This window comes from Megachile rotundata, chromosome 16, assembly GCF_050947335.1.
Source record: "Megachile rotundata isolate GNS110a chromosome 16, iyMegRotu1, whole genome shotgun sequence".
Classification (NCBI taxonomy): Eukaryota; Metazoa; Arthropoda; class Insecta; order Hymenoptera; family Megachilidae; genus Megachile; species Megachile rotundata.
The window spans coordinates 4,269,239-4,291,628 of NC_134998.1; the positions used below are offsets into that span (position 1 = coordinate 4,269,239).

Consider the following 22,390-nt stretch of genomic DNA (forward strand, 5'->3'; position numbering starts at 1 on the left):
AGCGGAGAAGGAGACGAACTAATAGAAAAAATCGCATATCCGAATACGCATATTCAGAAATTATAAAAAATCATATTTTTTGTCTTTCTAGACATTTTGTAACTCCTGAGACATTTTTGAATAAACTTTTATTAATACTTGATGTATATTATTGTCGAAATAAACCTAGAAAATTAATATTTCCCGTTTGTTATTATTTCAAATTTGGCGCCATTAGTTCCTACCCTTCATCGCTATATGGCCGGCAATTTTTTATACTGTATCTCGTCGGTAATATAGGGAATGACGAATTATTAACACAAATTTTATTTTCAAATCACCAAGAAGCATTCTCACAGATATATTCTTTCTCAAAAAAGAGCTTATTTACCAAATTTGTTTAATATCGCTTTTTCAAAGTTTCGCCAAGTAAAAATAATATTACAAACTAATATGGAATGGAGATTTCAGTTCTTGGTCTTTTAAACTTCAATGCAATGTTTAAATTTTATAGCTTTGTTGTCTTGAATACTTGACAATCCAACGTTCTTTATCAACAGCGTTTACTCGTCATTTCTCTCGTTCGCCCACGTTCAACTGTTTATGGTTCTGACACAGCAACTTTCGTTAATTTTCACCAATCAGTATTCATTATTATTTCATTTTTCTTTCGTCTCTGAAGAGCGTGAGACTAATTCGACTGCTTCTGCAACGTCTTCCGATTTCGACGTACAATTGCAGACTTCTGTGTTGTTTTGGTTGTCGTTAATGCATGTGAAGGTGACACCCTCTGTCATGTTTTCTAGAAGTTTCTCTTTTGCCTCTTCTTTGTTACTGATAAGAATACCATCTGAAAAATATGTATTATCAATAATATTTTTTTGAAAATTTAAAAAAATATTATGGACAAATTGAAGAATTTATTCAGAAAATATAAATTGAACGATAAAATTAATATATGTAAATTAACTCTGAAGAATTATGATAAAAACAAATCTGTTGAATTTAGGATTTTAGTGTCTCTACTCAAAGGTAGATGGCGCTGTTACCACAAAGACTCCATTATTTTTTAATAGAAAAAATACCAGAACTAATTATATACATAAAAGAAATTATAATATAAAATACACTGTATATTTTTCTAATAATAATCTACGATAGTCAATGAATAAAAATATTGGTTTTAATGTCATACCATAAAAGATGGAGGATATTCTGTCTTCTTCCTCAATGAAGTAAAAGTACTTCGTGTTAGCAAATACTTGAATGCTTTCGTACAACTTTGAATTGACGTGTAGGAACCATAGCTTTCTCTTTTCAGCATTTATACCTGCTAGTAATAACTCGATACTCTGAAATTAATATAAACGTAATTATCTTTTATAATAAAATATTTGTTAGGGAAAATAAAAATGTGGAGAAAGAATTCTGTATAAAAATATTAAAATATTGAATAAATAGTCACTGTACGAAATAAAGTTTTGTATAAGTGAAAAATGTTAGAATGTTTCTCAAATACATTTTTCTATATTGCATTTTTCCTAAGCATGATTAATTACATTGAATATTCTAAATAATTTAAAAAAAATACTAAATACCTTTATTGCTGTATAGTCAATGTTTCGAATTCTTTCACAGTCAATTATAAATGCAACATTATTTTCGTCATTTTTCCTAATTATCTCTGTTATTTTATTACAGAAATAATTTGTAGCGGGGTAAAATAACCCGGTATCTGGCTTAAGTATTATATATTTGTTCCCAAATTCTGCCTAAAAAATAAAAAGTAAAAATTATAATATATTGCGTACAATAAAAACCTCGGAATCTTTACGGAAAGATAAAATTGATTTCAAAAATTGTTACCTAAATTAATCTGCAAAAATAAAAATTAATAAAAAGAACACAGTAAAAATAAGAATAGAAAGAATATTGTAAGAGTACAAAAATAAAAAGAGTACTATAAAAATAAAAATAAAAGGAATACAATGAAAATAAAAAACAGAAAGATTACTATAAAAGTAAAAATTGAAAGAGTACTGTAAAAATAAAAATAAAGAGAATACAATAAAAATAGAAATAGAAGGAATACTGTAAAAGTAAAAAGTGGAACGGCATTGTGAAAATAAAAAGAAGATTGTAAAACTGAAGAGGTACCATTGTACAACGAACACAAAAGAGAACGAAGAAGAATGATAATTTTACGTTGTTTGTTAATGTTACGATTATTTATTATTATATCGTGTAAAAACACTACCTGTTACCTTGTACTGAATCATCTCAATTTTCGGTCTCGCTGATGGTCGAAGGAAAAAGATTAAATTAAAGAGAGCACCGACTAAAAGTCCTAATTCGACACCACCAACTATACAAACTAAGAACGTAACTATTGCTGCAACAGCGTCTCTTTCTGTAATTAAAATGTTTTTTTTTATCAATCAGTTCACACATGTACACAGTGTACATGTGACTAGTTGAAATACTAGGTAGAAATACAGCAAAACCTCGATATAAGCGAATCTTTCGAGTCTGTCTCACTTATATCGTGTAGTTCCTATTCATTGAAATTAAATGTAGAAACATGATGGAAAATGTCTTAATCGAACGTAAGACAGTAGCATATCAACATAAACAAAATAAAACAATAATTAAATATAATATGAATACAATTCTTTTATTTTTTAATTTTCTTATGAAACTTTCTTCAACATATTTACGACATTTTCCTGATTAAAATGAGACCAAACACGATGTATTTAGGAACGTATTTACTTCAAGCTTGTAACTTCAAGCATTTCACTTATATCGGGGACTTTACTCTAATAAGTTATCGCAAGTAAATCTGTACCGAATTATGTCGTGTTTGGTCTCGTTTTAATCAGGAAAATGTCAGGAATATCTTAGGAAAAGTTATATCGAAAAAAAAACTGGTATTAACAATTGGTACTTTTTACAATATAGACTCTTTTTGTTATCCTTCTGTTTTCGAAACTTATGTATTAAACCAGTAAATACAGTGAAAATTATAATCTATTTGCCCCCATTTTAGTCAGAAAAATGTCCAAAATCTATTGGTAAAAGTTTTATAACAAAAAACCGAAAGTTATACTTGCGTTGATGTTTTACTGACAAGCTCGAAATTGCATTTCATTATATTTTTCAACTTATGAACTTCTTGAGGTTTTTTTTTATAGTAACACAAATTTTTTCGCTTATAGCAAGACTTTTATTGTACATCGAACGCAAAAAGTGTAACACTTACTGCATCCTTTCCAGAGTAATCGTATTATTTTTAAGTCAATAATGAACACTACTGCGCTTATTAATACTGCCGAAAGCGTTGCGCGTGGGATGTAATAAAAGTATGGCGTCAAGAAACTTAACGCTAATAAACTCATTGTTCCTGTAACATGAAAAACCTTTTACACAAACTATCTTGAGTGAAGCTCAGCAATTGTATAAATTGTACGAATATTCAATATATTATTTAAGTAAATAGACGAACGTTTAACACAATGTATGTTATGTGTACGCAATATATGTAATGTATGATATAGCAAAAATTGGAGTTTGCAATCTTTGGATTCTTCTACGGTGAAGCATGAATTTTCAAATATTTCAAAAGGTTCCCAGGTTTTTCTCAAATTTAAACGGAAATTTGGAAAGTTTGATTATTTTGGAAATTTTAGGATTTGGGAATTTGGGGTTGTGGTGATTTGAAGATTTGGAGATTTGGAGATTTGGAGATTTGGAGATTTGGTGACTTGGAGATTTGGAGATTTGGAGATTTGGAGATTTGGAGATTTGGAGATTTGGAGATTTGGAGATTTGGAGATTTGGAGATTTGGAGATTTGGAGATTTGGAGATTTGGAGATTTGGAGATTTGGAGATTTGGTGACTTGGAGATTTGGAGACTTTGAGGATTTGGAGATTTGAAGAGTTGGAGTCTTGGAGATTTGAAGATTTGGAGATTTGGAGATTTGGAGATTTGGAGATTTGGAGATTTGGAGATTTGGAGATTTGGAGATTTGGAGATTTGGAGATTTGGAGATTTGGAGATTTGGAGATTTGGAGATTTGGAGATTTGGAGATTTGGAGATTTGGAGATTTGGAGATTTGGAGATTTGGAGATTTGGAGATTTGGAGATTTGGAGATTTGGAGATTTGGAGATTTGGAGATTTGGAGATTTGGAGATTTGGAGATTTGGAGATTTGGAGATTTGGAGATTTGGAGATTTGGAGATTTGGAGATTTGGAGATTTGGAGATTTGGAGATTTGGAGATTTGGAGATTTGGAGATTTGGAGATTTGGAGATTTGGAGATTTGGAGATTTGGAGATTTGGAGATTTGGAGATTTGGTGACTTGGAGATTTGAGGAGTTAAAGAGTTGAAGAGTTGAAGCGTTAAAGTCTTTGAGGATTTGGAGATTTGAAGAGTTGGAGTTTTGGAGATTTGAAGATTTGAAGACTTGAAGATTTGGAGGTGAAGATTTTTGGAGTCTTCAAACTTTGTAGATTTGAAAATACGAAAACTTGAAGATTTTTACATTTGGAGATGTGAAGATTTGGAGACTTGAAGGTTTAGAGATTTGGAGATTTGAGGAGTTGGAGAGTTGAGTATTTGTAGATTTGGAGATACGAAAATTTGGAGATTTTTACACTTGTAGATTTGTAGATACAGTGATTTAGAGACTTCAAGGTTTACAGATTTGGAGATATGAAAATTTGGAGATTTTTACATTTGTAGATTTGCAGATTTGTAGATATAGAGATCGGGACACTTGAAGGTTTATAGATTTGGAGATCTGAGAATTTATAAATTTGAAGACTCGGTATTGAGGATGTAGGAATTCGATAACGTAAAAATTCGTAAATTTGGCACTCTAAGAACAGTCTATTTATCACTCCAAAGGAAGTACAACCCAGAAATATTCCAAATCCAATTTCCAAGTTACCAAAAATGCGTATTACCGACGTATATGCCATTCATAGGTGTCCGCACGCCGCTGGCAGAAAGCACGGCGCTTCTGGTGAATGCTCCTGCAGCTGGCATCGCTGAAACAAAGCTTCCCAGTATATTGCTCAAACCCAAGGTTAACATTTCTTGGGTCGCATTCACGTTACTGCCGGTAGCTAAAATTACAGACACGTGTTAATGATTCATTGATACGTCAATGCTACGAAACTATGACCCAGCATTCAAAATATGTTAATAAACATGTGAACATATGTGTATAGAACGTTTCAATACGAACACTAAACAGCAGTACTTCAAGTCAAAATTTTTATATAAACACGCGTTCGATTATCAACACCTGTAGGTTCGAACCTACATTTGAGCAAATGGGCAGAGATTTGGTCAAAGACTATAATAGCCAAAGACTAAGCACAAAGGGGTACTCGTAGTCTAAGGTGTACAGGGTGCTTCACTTCAGGTTTCACATTTACGCATTTCAGTATGGACCAAGTACAAATTTGTATATAAACACGTATCCGATTATCAACGCACGTGTACGGCCATATAACCAACATTCGTTGGCCACCGAGGTCCCGAACCCTTCAGATTTTTGTCCGTGGATGAAAAGCGAAGTTTACAAAGTAAAATAAACACGAGAATCGGTCGCTCGCATTGTGAACAGTGCTGTCCTCGTAAAAGAACGCGAAGATGACCCCGGAAGAGCTACACGCACCATCGAATAGAGTTAAAAAGTGCATCGAAGTCGATGGCGGGATTTTTGAACGATTACTTCGAACCGTTGTAAATTATTCCTGCGTTTTACAGTGGGTCCAAAAAGTATTTGTACACCTAGTTTTTTTGCAATAACTTTATTTACATAAGTAACAAATACAAAAAAAATTGCTTCCATTAATAGCCTCCTAAAAACAAAAATAATATGTACATTAAAAACTTTTAATAATATGTTATAAAAGAATAATACAATAAATATAAAAATTTGAGGGCCAAAAAAGTATTTGTACACTTATAATTCTATTGCTAAACTTTGAAAGAATGCACATACCCTCGTGACATTGATCAAAATGTAAACATTTGTTTATTTACACATTGGTTTCGACCTTCTCACGACGTTAGTACGTCTGTGAACAACGTAGAGAAACCATGGCAAGCAAGAAAAGTGAAATATCTGTATCGCTGCGAGATCGTGTGATTTTTCATCGGAAAGGTGGGGAAAGTTACCGAAAAATTGGCAAAGCTCTAAATTTAAACTTCACAACAGTGCAATATATTGTTAAGAAGTATGAAGAAACGGGAAGTACGGACAATAGGCCACGATCAGGTCGGCCGAAAATACTTACAGATAGAGAACGTCGGAGTGTTATTAAAGAAGTTACAAAATTTCCATTTATTAGTGCTCGAACTTTATGCAATGATGTCGCATCAACATCAGGAAAGAATGTTTGTCCTCAAACTATTCGAAACATTTTGCACTCCGCTGAAATATATGGTAGAGCTGCTAGAAAAAAGCCCTTTATAAATAATGTGAATAGGGAGAAACGGTTAGGATTCGCTAAAACGTACCTACAAAAACCAATTGAATTTTGGAAAAGCGTTATATTCTCAGACGAATGTAAATTTAACATTTTTGGCTTAGATGGGAAGAAATTTGTGTGGCGAAAACCCAATACCGAACTTCAGCAAAGGAACATCCACGCAACCGTTAAGCACGGCGGAGGAAATGTGATGTTATGGGGCTGCATGGGGTACAATGGTGTTGGAAACATTGCGTTTATCGAGGAGTCAATGAATGCCGAAAAATATATCGACATATTGCGTAATAATTTACCCGAAAGTGCAAAGAAATTGGGTCTGAATAGGACTTACTACTTTCAGCAAGACAATGACCCAAAGCACACAGTTAAAAAAACGAAGGAATGGTTATTATACAATGTCCCAAAACAACTGATTACACCATCCCAGTCTCCCGACATTAACCCTATAGAAAATTTATGGCACCTACTAAATATTGAAATAAGAAAAAGAAAGATATCAAATAAAACAGATTTACAACGAATTATTTTACAAGAGTGGCCAAAAATATCTAAAGAAATTACAAAAAAATTGGTCGAATCTATGCCAAAAAGGCTAGAAGCCATTATAAATGCAAAAGGAATGCATACAAAATATTAATTAGGATCTAAACCATTAATAATTTGAAATTTTCTACTGAAGCCGTAAGTGTACAAATACTTTTTTGGCCCTCAAATTTTTATATTTATTGTATTATTCTTTTATAACATATTATTAAAAGTTTTTAATGTACATATTATTTTTGTTTATAGGAGGCTATTAATGGAAGCAATTTTTTTTGTATTTGTTACTTATGTAAATAAAGTTATTGCAAAAAAACTAGGTGTACAAATACTTTTTGGACCCACTGTATATCGTTTAGCATTCGGTGAACGATTAGTCATTTTTCCTTGATGCATTTTGTGGGCCTTTTATGAGCAACATTAGAACTGTAGATACATATGTTGATAATCGGGTGAATGAAAATTTTCGGATGAAATATTGCGTTTTGTGAAGTGTTTAAAGTGAGACACCCTGTATGCCAGGTCTGATTGTCTAGGTTGCTGCATCGTCTAATGTGTTTCCTATTTTTAACTGTTTAACTGACTATTGCTACTGATAGTCTTTTTTGAGATGCGTTTACGCTTGTAGACAAATGTGTTGCCAATATTCATTTTCGTATTTACACCTTTGGACGTTTTAAATGCACGTTTTTCGATATTTGTGTATCTTAAATACACGTTTTTGGGGATTCGCACATTTCGAATGTATGTTTTTGGGGATTCGTACATTTTGAATGTACGTTTTTAGGTATTCGCACATTTTCTCATTGTGGACACTCTTTTATGTGTATAAAATTTTAAATTTACATTTGTAGATTTTAAATGCACATGTTCAAGTATTTACGTATATTAAGTGCACATTTTTGTACATTTACACCTTTCGAATCGACACTTACGTAAATGTTTAAAACATACGATATATTTTGTCGTTTTTTACTATTCAGTAAATGTGCAACATTGCAAACAGTATAATTATGAGTGGAAAATCATTTAAATTTGAATATGATGAGTTTAGGTGAATTTTAATGGTTAAATGGGGTGTCAAATCCTAAATAATGAATTTAAATAGTTAAGGAGTGTAAAATTCTAAATAGAGAATTTATAGTTTACAAAATTTACAAAATTATAGTTTACCATTTTTACAAAATTATAGTTTACCATTTTTACAAAATTATAATTTACAAAATTTACAGAATTATAGTTAACAAAATTTACAAAATTATAATTTACCAAATTTACAGAATTATAGTCAACAAAATTTACAAAATTATAGTTTACAAAAAATACAGTGTGCAAACATTAATAATAAATATCGATCGTATATGCTAATTTTTGACGATTTAGGTACAAATATCTCATTCAGCAGACATTTACGTATTTTACATTCAAGAAAGATTTCTGCGTTTGTTCAGTTATTGTACACAAACTTGGCGCCCATAATTTAGGAGGCATTACACGGATTCAGAATGATTGAAACGACTGTGATTTTCCAGCGATTGCGAAGCTTAATATTAGTTCGTGGCTTGAGGAAACACGTGGCTTGTGTTGAAACACGTGGCCAAATTGTTGTAGACTGTTACTACTTCGAGGAAACGTTCTTAGATATTTTAAACAAGGAAAACTTCGAAAATTCATGGTAGAAAATTAAATTTTCGTAGAATTGGGAGATTAGTATCTCGTAACTTCATGTACATTCTTGTCAAATAAAAAATAATTTTATTTTATTGCATCTTTGTTAGTAATTTGAATAACCTCAAAATTGATATAAGACAAAGTTTGATGAATGAAGGACACAATTTATGAAATTATCAATTTTAAAAGAAAATTGTTTCTAAATATTATGAAATTGTGTTAAAGTATTTCAAAATAGATATAGAACAAAGTTTGATAAATATACAAATGTAATTTACAAAGTTATCAATTTTAAGGGAAAATTGTTTCTAAATATTTTGAAATTGTGTTTGAATATTTCAAAATTGATATAAGACAAAGTTTGATGAATAATAAACGCAATTTACAAAGTTATCAATTTTAAATGAAAATTGTTTTTAAATATTTTAAAATTGTGTTTAAACATTTGAAAATTGATATAAGACAAAGTTTGGTAAATATACAAATATAATTTACAATGTTATCAATTTTAAATGAAAATTGTTTCTAAATATTTTAAAATTATGTTTAAACATTTGAAAATTGATATAAGACAAAGTTTGATAAATATACAAATATAATTTATAAAGTTATCAATTTTAAGGGAAAATTGTTTCTAAATATTTTAAAATTGAGTTTAAACATTTGAAAATTGATATAAGACAAAGTTTGATAAACATGCAAATATAATTTACAAAATTATCAATTTTAAATGAAAATTGTTTCTAAAATTTTGAAACTGCAATTTAATATTTTAAAACTGTTTTTAAATATTTTTAAATTGTTTTTGGGTCTTTAAAAATTGTTTTTAAATAATAATTTGTTATCTCATATTTGAACAACATACAGCTATTCAATTTTTCGAAATACTTTGCAAATAAATAAATATGACACAATAAAGTAGTTATAAGTAAATAAACGTGCAAAATTTATAAATATATACATATCCATATAAATAAAAATACTACTAAATGAACATATAAATTGATGCTTGACTAAAAATGACTACAAAAATGGACTAAAAAATTGACAAATAACAAGTAATAAAGTAAAAAGAATGAGAGGAAGTGATTAAAATCAAAAATGTTTGTTATCTCGAAAGTAAACGATTAGCAAATGTTACACAATTCAAGTAGCTAAATATATTTCACGTGTTTATTAAGATCTTTTGAATACGGGTCGTTTACCTTGATATCAGTTATCATTTTTACCGAAAGACTTAGCAATCGCTACATTCGCCAACACCGATACAAGAGGAAGTATAATAATCCCTGTCCCATAATGATAACACATATCCATGAATGTGTATGTTTGATTCCCGATTTGGGACGAAAACGGAGGCAACGAGAACTTGGGAAGTCCAGATTCAATCTTTCCTTGAGATCATAATAAATTAATGAGTACGTGTTTATAGAATGTTGTTATGTAATCTGATGAAAACAGGGCCGGCTATAGAAAGGGTGCAACGGATAGGCACCCCTTCAGTTGCGTAGGAACCTTGATAAAATATAAAATAAATAATGGAAAGAAGAAAGATGGAATTAAAAAATATTATCGATATATTTTTAGAAAGTCATGTTTTAAATATTTGTTTGGTTTCTGTACTTTATTTTCTGTTTTCTTTGATATTTTGTTGAAATACTAGTTAAAATATTGGTGAAATATTATGAATTAAAAAATTGTTAAAATATTGCAAATTGAGATGTTTAAGTATTTTGAGTTGAAGTTTTATTAAGATGTCACAGTAATGTTATAATATTCTTAAGAAATTATAATTTGAGATATTGTTAAAATCATAGATATTGTAAAATCAAGATATTGTTAAAATATGGAAAATTAAGATATTGTGAAAGTATTTTAAGTTAAAGTATTATTGAGATAATATAACCTTGTAATATTGTTAAAGTATTACAAATTAAAAGATTGTTAGGATATCACAAATTAAGATTTTATTAAAATATTTTAAGCTAAAGTAAGTTCAGTTATTATGAATTATGATATTGTGAAAAGATTACAAATTTAAACATCGTTAAAAAATTGCGAATTACAAAATTGTTAAAATATTACAAATTAAGATATTATCAAAGTATTTTAAATTAAAGCACCATAAAAATAACAAAAAGTTAAAATATTACAAATTGAAGTATTGTCAAAATATTAAAAATCAGTTAAAATTGAAATATTGTCAAAATATTAAAAATCTTTTAAAATTGAAATATTGTCAAAATATTAAAAATTTTTTTAAATTTAAATACTGTTAAATAATTTTAATTGAAAATTAAAAAATTACATAACAGTCTTTCTGTTTTACTAAAAAATATACAATTTTTTCATATGTAATTAATTTAAACTTCCCCAAAAGATATTAATTTTGTATCAAGGTCTCCTTCAAAAGAATGCCGGCCCTGAGTAAAAAATAAAATCATAAAAACCTGAGAGAATAAAAGGTGCTGGTCCAGATTTCTCCAAATAAAATGATATTATGGCAGTTATTAGTATTACTAGTGCATTACGACAAATAGAGAGGAACCATAATATCTTTTTTACAATTTTCTTTTTATTATGTGCCTTTGTATCATTCTTGCTATCCAGAAAAGCACAATCGAAGTCTTTCATTTTCTGCATTAAAAATTGCTTATTATTACATGCTGTTGTTGGACAAATTAGTATCTTAATTACATGAAAAGTTAATGAAAAAATTTGGTGGGTAAATTTAAAAGTTTGTTAAATAGACATAATTGTTTGTTAAATAAATATTTAAGCTTTTCAGATAAATATAAAAACTTGATAGATAAAAATAAAGATTTGTTAGATATATGTAAAAGCTTGTTAGATGAATACAAAATCTTGTTAGATAAATATAAAACTTAATCAGATAAATAGTAAAATTTGTTAGATAAACATAAAAGTTTGTTAAATAAATATAAAAGCTTGATAGATAAAAATAAAAATTTGTTAGATAAATGTAAAAGCTTGTTAGATGAATACAAAAACTTGTTAGATAAATATAAAACTTAATCAGATAAATATAAAAATTTGTTAGATAAACATAAAAGTTTGTTAAATAATTATAAAAGCTTTTTAAGTAAATATAAAAGCTTGTTAGATAAAGATAAAAATTTGTTAGATAAATGTAAAAGCTTGTTAGATGAATACAAAAACTTGTTAAATAAATATAAAACTTAATCAAATAAATATAAAAATTGCTCAGATGAATATAAAAATTTATTAGACAAATATAAAAGCTTGTTAAATAAACATGAAAATTGTAAGACAACTATACTCATCCTATTTTCATTATCAAAATATCCACAAATTTTTCCCAACATTTATACCTCTCAGAGACCTCGGTTATTTTCATAACACAATGCATAAATTATTTGGCAAACCTACTCTGAAAAACAGAAGAAATGCAATGCTGCAAACTCCAAGAATGAGATCCGGTATTCGAATATTTTGAATATTCTGAACTATTTTACTAATATTGTCGGCAGCGGTGTGTGCTTTCACTCTTATTCCTAATAATCCTGGCACTTGTGAGACGATTATAATAATGGAGGTTGCTGAAGTGAAACTCGATGTGACAGGCATCGATATGAAGTCTACTAAAAATCCTGTGTAATCAATTTCGTTATTAACATTATTAGGAGGAAATAGTATTAAGTAGATTTAATCAGAGTTGCTATGGTACCCATTTTGAATGTTGCCGCCATTTTGTACTGAGGTGCGAAATTTAATTTGTGAATAATAGTTTAAGAGGTATAAGATATACAAATAATGAATAATAATAGAAACAATTAAATTAGTAACAAAACATAAATAATAGTAGAAAATTGTATAATAAATATAAATAATAAGTATAATTATATAACAAACATTTATAATTAATACGTATAATACAAGTTTATACAAATAATAAACAACTATTAATAAATACTTTTAAACGAATGCAAAAATTATTACAAAATTTTGTTTAATAAACTTCCAAATTGCTTTGAATGACCTCTTCAACTTAAATTTTTTAGCTCCACTTTAAAAAAATTTTTTAAATTATGTGTTAAATATTTAGAGGGTGAAAAAAAAAGAAATTTCGTTAAGTCAATATAAATATTAAAAAAAAATAATAGCTGTTAAATCAGATCAGTGATTTTATCAATAACAAAAACTCTGCAATCTACGTATAAGATCAACCTTGTATTTAATCATAACTTAAAATCATAACATATCAAATGATTTGCTGATTTCCAATATGAGAGTGCAGAAAGAAAATTTATTATGAAAAGTTTTGATAATAAATGACTAATGCGTAATATGTGAAAAGTAAAATAAATACAACTATCTTCTAAAATACCATTCAGAACTAAAGTTACTGAAAAATACCATTTTCCTCAAATTGAATTTCGCGGTAGATTTCGCTGCAAAATGGCGTCAACTTAAACTTAACTATCTTGTGACTCCGATCGAAATCTACGTTAAATAAATTAAAAACAGTTATATTGCAAGCTAATAAATGTAACAGATTAAATTTCATATTAATACAAAAAAAATAAATAATAAAATAAAAAAATAAAAAATTAATAAAAAAACTTATGTAATAAATTAAAAGCTGAATGAATTATATCAAACAAACTAAAAACAGTAGGAATTACTAAAATAAAATAAACAAATCTTAACACCTTATTTAACAATCATAATCACAGCAGATAAAAAACGAAAAATGTATTCTTACATTCTAAATGTAATCTCTTTTAAGCTCTTAACGTAATAATATTAATTAATCCTTCTGTTGACATGAACTGCTTACACAAGTTCTATTAATAGAAGGTTCATAAGGTATTAAGATTATTATTGAAGAGAATGATTGTTTAAATACGAGCCTAAACGCAATACGCCCATGAGCAATTCCACGCATCCTGCAAGAAAGCTGAAGAGCACGACAAAGTCCACTGGTAAGTTTCTAGTGTACTCCAAAGTTAGGAGTGACATCAACGATGATGGTCCAATTGATACTTCTTTGATGGTCCCGAAAAATAGGTATACAAAGCCGCCCATTAAACATGTGTAGAGACCGTACTGTAACAAAATGGGGAATGATTGAGAATTTCAGGGTGAGAGGTTGGAGAATTTGAGTATTGTGAATATAGGTGGGGTTGGTTATTTGGAAAATTGGAAATTTGGAGACTGAGAGTGTCTTGGGAATTTGCAAATTTGAGGATTTAGAAATTTAGAAGTTTGGGAATTTGGGAATTTGGAATTTGAGCATTTTGGAATTTGAGAGTATTGGAATTTGAGAGTTTTGAAATTTGAGAATTTTGGAATTTGAGAGTTTTGGAATTTAAGAATCTTGGAATTTGAGAGTCTTGGAATTTGAGAATCTTGTGATTTGAGAGTCTTGGAATTTGAGAGTCTTGGAATTTGAAAATTTTGGAATTTGAGAGTTTTGGAATTTGAGCATTTTAGAATTTGAGAGTTTTGGAATTTGAGAGTCTTGGAATTTGAGAGTCTTGGAATTTGAGAATCTTGGAATTTGAGAGTTTTGGAATTTGAGAGTTTTGGAATTTGAGAGTCTTGGAATTTGAGAGTCTTGGAATTTGAGAATCTTGGAATTTGAGAGTTTTGGAATTTGAGCATTTTGGAATTTGAACATTTCGGAATTTGAGAGTATTGGAATTTGAGAGTTTTGAAATTTGAGAATTTTGGAATTTGAGAGTTTTGGAATTTGAGAATCTTGGGATTTGAGAGTCTTGGAATTTGAGAATCTTGGGATTTGAGAGTCTTGGAATTTGAGAGTCTTGGAATTTGAGAGTCTTGGAATTTGAGAGTCTTGGAATTTGAGAGTCTTGGAATTTGAAAATTTTGGAATTTGAGAGTTTTGGAATTTGAGCAGTTTAGAATTTGAGAGTTTTGGAATTTGAGAATCTTGGAATTTGAGAGTCTTGGAATTTGAGAATCTTGGAATTTGAGAATCTTGGAATTTGAGAGTCTTGGAATTTGAAAATTTTGGAATTTGAGAGTTTTGGAATTTGAGCAGTTTAGAATTTGAGAGTTTTGGAATTTGAGAATCATGGAATTTGAGAGTCTTGGAATTTGAGAATCTTGGAATTTGAGAGTTTTGGAATTTGAGCATTTTGGAATTTGAGAGTTTTGGAATTTGACAATTTTCAAATTTTCGAATTTTGGAATTTGAAAGCTTGAGTATTTGAGAATTTGAGAAATAAAAAATTTAAATATTATGAAATTCATGAATCTGGACATTTACACCCTTCCATATTTCCAAAATTCCAAATTCACGAATAAACAAACCCTCAAATGTTCTAATCATCAAACAAAAATGTTAGGAAACTTTGAAATTTTAATACTTTCGAGTGAAGATTCAGATCTGAACACAGTGATTACGTTTCGTTGTAGTCATTCTCCGAATTGCGTCCTAATCGTAGATATCAAGAATGACACAAAGTTTTGGGTGAACTAATAGATCAGGGAAAAATACTGCCAGTCATGCAGTCAACATATCTTCATTTTTAGTGTTTGTAAACACGCAACGAAACATTGATGACACGATAACAATTCCAAAAAGTCAAATACTTTTAAAGTGTCTTACTATAAATTAGTCGTAGCTTCAAAGGAGATTCGTGCTTAACCACGATCTAAGGCGACGTTTGAACTATTTTTTATAGTAAATCATCTCGACTATAATTATACTTTTTACAACTGCGTTATTTCATTATTTATATCTCACGACCTCAAACAGAATTACACGTGTTTGCTTCTGTATGCAATAAATGGAAAAATCTGTGTATTTTGGCACTTAAGACAGATTGCGAATATAAGGAGAACAGTCTTAGAATTTTAGATAACGTAATTCTGCGGAAATTGATCGCAGACTGAAATAAGAAAGAATGAGAACGTAACAGATAGGAAATATCGATGCGAGATGATTGATTACGAATTGTTTATTGCATTGTATCAGATTGCTATCCGCAAGATATAGTTCAATGTGCGAATATGTAATTGTCAATATAATATTTCTTATCTTATCTCGAAGAAATCACTTTCAATGAATTAAAAGTATGCTCGTTAATAAAAGTACGATTTATTTTTTTATCTGTCTGGGGCAAATTATAATAAAATTTTCCAAATCCACTTAAATTTGGTAATCTTCTGTCTACAATGATATTTTGAGTTTTACGAAGATAATAGACAATTTTGGTTCTTTTTTTAGGATGGGAATATAATTATTAGAAAAAGTGTTAATTTATGGGGGAAGTAGATTACTGTAGATTTGGACATTTTTACATTATTAAAAATTTTAATTTGCAAATATTTTAATTCTTCAATTGTGAAGGTATTAAACTTTTCGAGTTAATGTAACAAACTATCAAACTTGGAAAAATTTTAAATTGTTAAATCGTCAAATTGCTAGTTATAAATTTATAAGTCTCTAATTTTCAAGTTTATAAATTAGCAGATATTCAAATTTTCGTATTCAATTTATGAAACTTCTAAGTTTAAAGATTTCTACATTTCTAAATTTCTAAATTTCTAAATTTCTAAATTTCTAAATTTCTAAATTTCCAAATTTCCAAATTTCCAAATCTCCAAATCTCCAAATCTCCAAATTCTTAAATTCCCAAATACTCAAACTCAAATATTCAGAAATTCCAAAATTCTTAAATTCCACAACTCTCAAATTCCAAAAATCTCAGTTTTTTCAAAGTCTCAAATTCCCAAATCTTTAAATTCCTAAATTCTCAAATTCCTAAATTCTCAAATTCCTAAATTCTCAAATTCCTAAATTCTCAAATTCCTAAATTCTCAAATTCCTAAATTCTCAAATTCCTAAATTCTCAAAATCCTAAATTCCCAAACTGTTAAAATATCAAATACCTAATTTCTCAAATTTCTAAATTTCCAAAACCCCAAATTTCTAAATTCACAATTTTCAACTTCTGACCACAAAAAACCGTAAAACTGAATCTCTGCAAATTCACAAGAAAACTCTACATTCACTGAAATCATCGTATGCAGGTATAAATAGTAGTAAACCCGTGATCAGCTAAAAATGTTTGGACAAGAATATATGAATTATCACATGGTTGATGAACATCATTTTGTTTCCTTATCAAAACAAAACTTTCCTCGTGATCAGTCTGGGAGGTGCCAATTAACACGTTATTTATTACTCGAAAATGAATGGGGTAAACACTTCCACTTCATTAGTTAATTAAATATTATTAAATGAGCATCTTTGGTATATTTATTCATTTGTAAATTTTGTGTTGGAAGCAGACCTAAATATTATTGTGAAATCAATCTTTGCAAATTGATTTTTATGGCTCAAAACTTATGACTCATTTTGATTTTTTTGTAGTAATTAATAAGTTATAGTTAATTCAACAATTTTGTCTGACTATAATTATTAAGTATTAAGTATCAAGAATTTAAGCATTAAGTATTGAGTATTGAGTATTGAGTATAAAATATTTAAGTATTAAGTATTAAGTATTGAGTATTAAGTATTGAGTATCAAATATTTAAGTATTAAGTATTGAGTATTGAGTATTAAGTATCAAATATTTAAGTATTTGGTATTGAGTATTGAGTATTAAGTATTAAGCATTAAGTATTAAGTATTGAGTATTAAGTATTAAGTATTAAGTATTGAGAATTGAGTATTGAGTATTGAGTATTGAGTATTGAGTATTGAATATTGAGTATTGAGTATTGAGTATTAAGTATAAAGTAATACTAAGTATAAAGTATTTAAGTATTAAGTATTAAGCATCTATATTATATTAAGTAAATATAATTATTAAATAGACATTTTTTAAGTGAGAAGAAAAATATGATTATTTTATACTGTAACGAGAAAGATCAAGTAAAAAATATATTGCAACTTTTAATTGTACAAAATGGAATTGAAGAATAAATTTTTGTAATTAATTAATCTTGCGAAATTACTAATTTAACCAAAAAATTAAATATTTACTGATATTCTTATTCGTTTACATTTCAACTTATGTTCAATTACAAGTCATGCAATTAATACTCACAATTTAATTCTCCATTACAAGAAATTTAATTATGAAGGAAACATTAGTTAAGAATTATTAATTATTTCAGATTCCACCGCAAATTAATAGTATTCATACTATCAACAAAATATACCTAAGACACTCATTTACAATGTTTGAAAGAAAAATACAATAAAATAAAATATAATATAATAAAATTTAACAATAAAGATTCTCGAGAACGTAACCATGCATTAATTGCTAATTATTTCAAATTTCATCACAAATTAATAATATTAATACTACCAACAAAATATACCTAACACACACATTTACAATATTTGAAAGAAATACTACATACAATAAAATAAAATTTAACAATAAAGATCCTCGAGAACGTAACCATGCATTAATTGCTAATTAACTAATTCAAATTCCACTACAAATTAATAATATTTATACGATCAACAAAATATACCTAAGGCACACATTTGCAATGTTTGGAAGAAACATACAATAAAATAAAATTTAACAATAAAATTCCACGAGAACCTAACCATGCTGCTCCCGCCATTTTGAATTACATAAGCGACTCGTCATGCAAGTAAATGAAAGTCTATTACTGCCTACCTCTCAGAAGATAAAATAAAAGTTGAAAATAAACTATTGAATCATTACACACATTTTTTGTCGTAACAAATAATATTCAATTTTTCAAATTTTTAATAACAGTTACAAAAATTGAAGGAAGAAACTTTTACTTTCTAGCTTTTCTCAATTCTTGCACACCTTTTGTTATTTTAAATTATTTGTCGACTATTAATCCGGAGGTTACTATAATAATTAATTTTGAAGTCTTCAGTGTAGCAGAGCCAATTTATAGTGAATTTGTAACAAGTAAAGTGGTCCAAACAAGAAATGTCCATTTCGCGCTGGAACACATGTCTTCACTCTAGTGTCGACGTAACGATCAAAACAGTAATTTCACCATCGCCAGAGTAATTCACTATGTTATTCACGAGTTGAATAAATTGGACTCTATTGGAGTTATTTTCCCCATTAGGGGACATTCGTATTTAGAACGTAATAAAAACATGTGACATAGTAATCGGAAGACAAGGAGTTGTCAAAGGCTCAAGGAAATTTATACAATAAGGTTAATTTTAAGTTAGTTTAGTTAGTTCATTAAGTTGAGAGGGTAAAACAGAAAATAAGGGGTGCATTATTTTCTGTAAGAGAAGATATGTATTCATTTTCTTAAGAGGAAAGACAATGTCGCGTGATTTTATTTTTACTGAACTATTTATGATGTTGGTTTAGCAAATTTATCAGTTGATTTGTTTAGGAGCATGAGGATCAAAATTCATTAGGAACCAAACAGTTTAATTCAATTTTTAAATTTCAAAATTCTAACTTCAATTTTCAAAATTTAAATTTCAGAATTCAAATTTTCAAAATTCCCAAATTTCTGAACTCTCAAATTGTAAAATCACACAATTTTTTAAATTCTAAACTATAAATCACTATATTCTGCAATTTTTGAGTTAGTAAATCTCTAAATTTTCAGAATGCTTAATTTTTCAAATTTCCAAATTTTTTTAAATCTCAAGTAAAATCCTCACAGTCCACAGTTACTAAATATGTGAATTTCTAGATTCCTAAATTTTACAATTCTTAAACTTCCAAATTCACAAATTCCCAAATTCCTAAATTCTAAAATTTCAAAGTTCCTGAATTTTCAAATACCTAAATTTCCAAATTTCTAAATTGCTTGTTTTCAAATTCCAAATTCTCAAATCCCCTATATTCAAATTTCCAAATATTTCACTGTTAATCTAGCAAATTCAAAAATTTCCTAAATATCGAAATTACCCAGGCTTTAAATCTCCAAATTTCCAAATCGAAAGATCTCTAAATCCCCAAATCCCAAAACACAAATTTCTCGATTCTCAAATCCCCAAATCCAAAAATTTCCAATTCTCCCAATCTCCAAATCCCCAAATTCCAAAATTGCTCAATTTCCAAATCTCCCAATGTCCCAATCCCCAAATCCTCAAATCACCGAACCCTAAATCCCCAAATTTCCAAGTCTCCCAATTTCCAAAACCCAAAATTTGCAAGTTTTTCAATTTTCAAAATCCTTGAATTTCCAAATCTACAAATCCCCAAATCCACAAATCTCCAAATCTCCCGATCCCCAAATACCCAAATCCCCAAATTCCAAAATTACTAAATTTCCAAATCTCCAAATCTCTAAATCCCCAAATTCCAAAATTACCAAATCCCCAAATCCCAAAATTTCCAACTCTCCAAATTCTCAAATTCCCAAATTTTCAAAATCCTCCATTTCCACCCTCCAGCTCCCAAATTTCACAATTTCCAAAACCCAATTTGATCACTTCTAGCATAATACGCTCACACTAGTATTAAACCTAGAATCTCGGTCCACACACACACACACACACTAAACCCTACTTAATAACCAGATATCTGAAAGTAATTATAAGTAAATCTAAATCACAATATAACAATACATATCTGAAAATCAAATAAGGAATAATTATCATTTGTATAAACATCCTCTCATGAATGATGTCCATATTATATCATTCATATTCTCAGTATCTGTCTAACTTTTATCACCGCGCTTAAAAATATACCAGACATAATTTAACAAAAACAACCACCTCTTTAAACAAATTATAAAATATATTCTTGAGTACATAATTTAGTTGAGTACCATAACTTGAGTACCATAATTTCCAAAAAAAAATTGATCATCTTAGTTCAATGTTAGGAAAGAAAATGGAGTACCTGTGCCGTTAAGCCCGCGAGCGCGGCGTACGCGATGCTCTGCGGGATCAGGGTTAATCCTAGGGAGAAACCAGCCACTAGATCCGAAACCGCATCGAAACGAGAGTATTTCGGTAACCAGTTCGCTATTATAACGTAGTTAGTAAAAGAACAGTTCGATTTGTCCTTTCTGTCTTTGTGCTCCTCCATTCCAGAGACCACTTCCTTCTCGAGCACAGACATCGTTCGAATCTATTCGCAATCACTTGATCGGCTATCGTTTAAAGTCGAAACGATAGAAAAAAAAGGGACATCGGCTGTCGAGAAGTTTGTTACGCACTGACATGCACGCGTAGCAGCACTATGTCCATCGACCGCAAACATAAACGTCGATCTACCTTTCCATCAGTATAGTTTCACAGCTTCCATATCGTTATCATTTGTTTTCCGATAAAGCTGCGGGTAAACATTTGGCGCCGGCGAGAGAGTGCCGGATCACTTGATTCTATGATTAATTATTTGGGCAAGTTCGCCCCGCGATATTTCGACAAACACGAAACAAGAAACCTTGGGACCAATCCTAGATTTTCTACTATAGCGTCGCTCTATGTTTAACTTCAGACATTCCGAATTGACACGCGGCCGCTGGCTGATTTGAATCGCGCGCCTACGTTTGCTGGAGACACCCGAACAATCGAGGACAAACGGTTCACTGCCAATGTCTTATTGCGCTTAACAAATTTGCCACACGGATTACGATACTGCCACCTCCGTCGTGCATTCGCAATTGATAACGGCTACCTTTTGTTTCAACGACGAACTTCTCCCTCTACGAAATATTCGAGTAAACAAATATTTATTCTGCAATTTCCACTTATTTCTGCGCGAGAATACTGCAAAAAATATCTAAAAGTGTATTTCAAGATTGGTGTACGTCATTGTAAACATGGACACATGTCTGCATAAGTAATCGCTCGATAACTGTCCGCCAAATAACTGTCAGCGTATAATTGTCTCTTAAGGATACTTAGACAATTACTTATAATTAGAGTTGTGAAGAAATGCAGCGACATTCAATTTTCTCCACAGCCCCAATAACGGGAAGTTATCAAACAATACCATATATGGTCATTGTACTGGGTATAAAATGTACACACGCCAGTGAGAATTGAAGATTTTCCTCAAAAATAGAATCAGAACTGAAGTGTGTTTATTGTATGATTTTGTCTTATTTTTGAATCAAGTGTCATTTCTGTTTGTATATTGCCAAGTACGTTAAGCTTGTCTAAAGATAATTATGTGAAAGAAACAGACGTCATCACTCGCTATAACACTTGAGTTATTGAGTATCTGTTATATCTGTCTTAAGTTATATCTATCTTGCATGGAGTACGTATTTTGGCAATATAACAAGAGTCTTCTCAACTATATCTTCAAATTAGAATATTACTGTTTTGTATATTACTGATCATAATTTCTAACTAGTTCACATAACTACTAGTGTACATAACCTTTAATTAGTGTACCTATAAAGTGTACTTAACTACTGTACTGTACTTAACCTATATAGTGTACTTAATTTTAAGTAGTTAACTAGTGTATTCACATATATTTTAGCATACTTAACCTTTAAATAATGTATCTACAAAGATACCAATGTACCTAACCATAACTAGTGTAGCTATAGAAATATTAGTGTAATTAACTCTTAAGTACCATAACCTACAAGTGTAATATACACTAGCTTTATTGTTACAAACATATGAAGGTGATTTCAATATAATAATATATCAAACAACATACATAATTATCTACTTTTAAGTACAGAAAATAAATTTCACCTTCACAAGCTTAAGTTAACCTC

At 29.3% G+C, this 22,390-nt stretch overlaps 1 protein-coding gene across 3 annotated transcripts; it reads right to left on the minus strand.

The window, feature by feature from the left end:
* Positions 1–303: 303 nt before the first annotated feature.
* Positions 304–22,305, minus strand: LOC100883898 (sodium-independent sulfate anion transporter). 3 transcript variants are annotated; one of them, XM_003706204.3, is made up of 11 exons: positions 20,548–22,305; positions 13,597–13,792; positions 12,113–12,333; positions 11,152–11,338; positions 9,931–10,095; positions 4,952–5,113; positions 3,242–3,382; positions 2,244–2,389; positions 1,578–1,751; positions 1,175–1,331; positions 304–829 (listed from the first exon to the last, which is right to left on the minus strand). In XM_003706204.3, exons 1-11 carry the CDS (start codon positions 20,767–20,769, stop codon positions 639–641), a joined length of 1,962 nt encoding a protein of 653 aa, XP_003706252.2. In that variant the 5' UTR covers positions 20,770–22,305; the 3' UTR covers positions 304–638. The 3 variants fall into 3 exon arrangements, with proteins under 3 accessions (XP_003706252.2, XP_012147522.2, XP_012147523.2); XM_012292132.2 differs by lacking the exon at positions 20,548–22,305 and adding an exon at positions 18,523–18,680; XM_012292133.2 differs by lacking the exon at positions 20,548–22,305 and adding an exon at positions 18,364–18,516.
* Between the last annotated feature and the right edge of the window lie 85 nt (positions 22,306–22,390).

Excerpts from the sequence above, each read along its gene's own strand:
- LOC100883898 (XM_003706204.3), bottom strand. The coding sequence starts at position 20,769 with ATGTCTGTGCTCGAGAAGGAAGTGGTCTCTGGAATGGAGGAGCACAAA. Across the intron at positions 12,334-13,596 it reads CATGGGCGTATTGCGTTTAG|GATTTTTAGTAGACTTCATA; the intron begins GCTCGTATTTAA and ends TTGATTACACAG. Across the intron at positions 10,096-11,151 it reads AGCACCTTTTATTCTCTCAG|GAAAGATTGAATCTGGACTT; the intron begins GTTTTTATGATT and ends TATGATCTCAAG.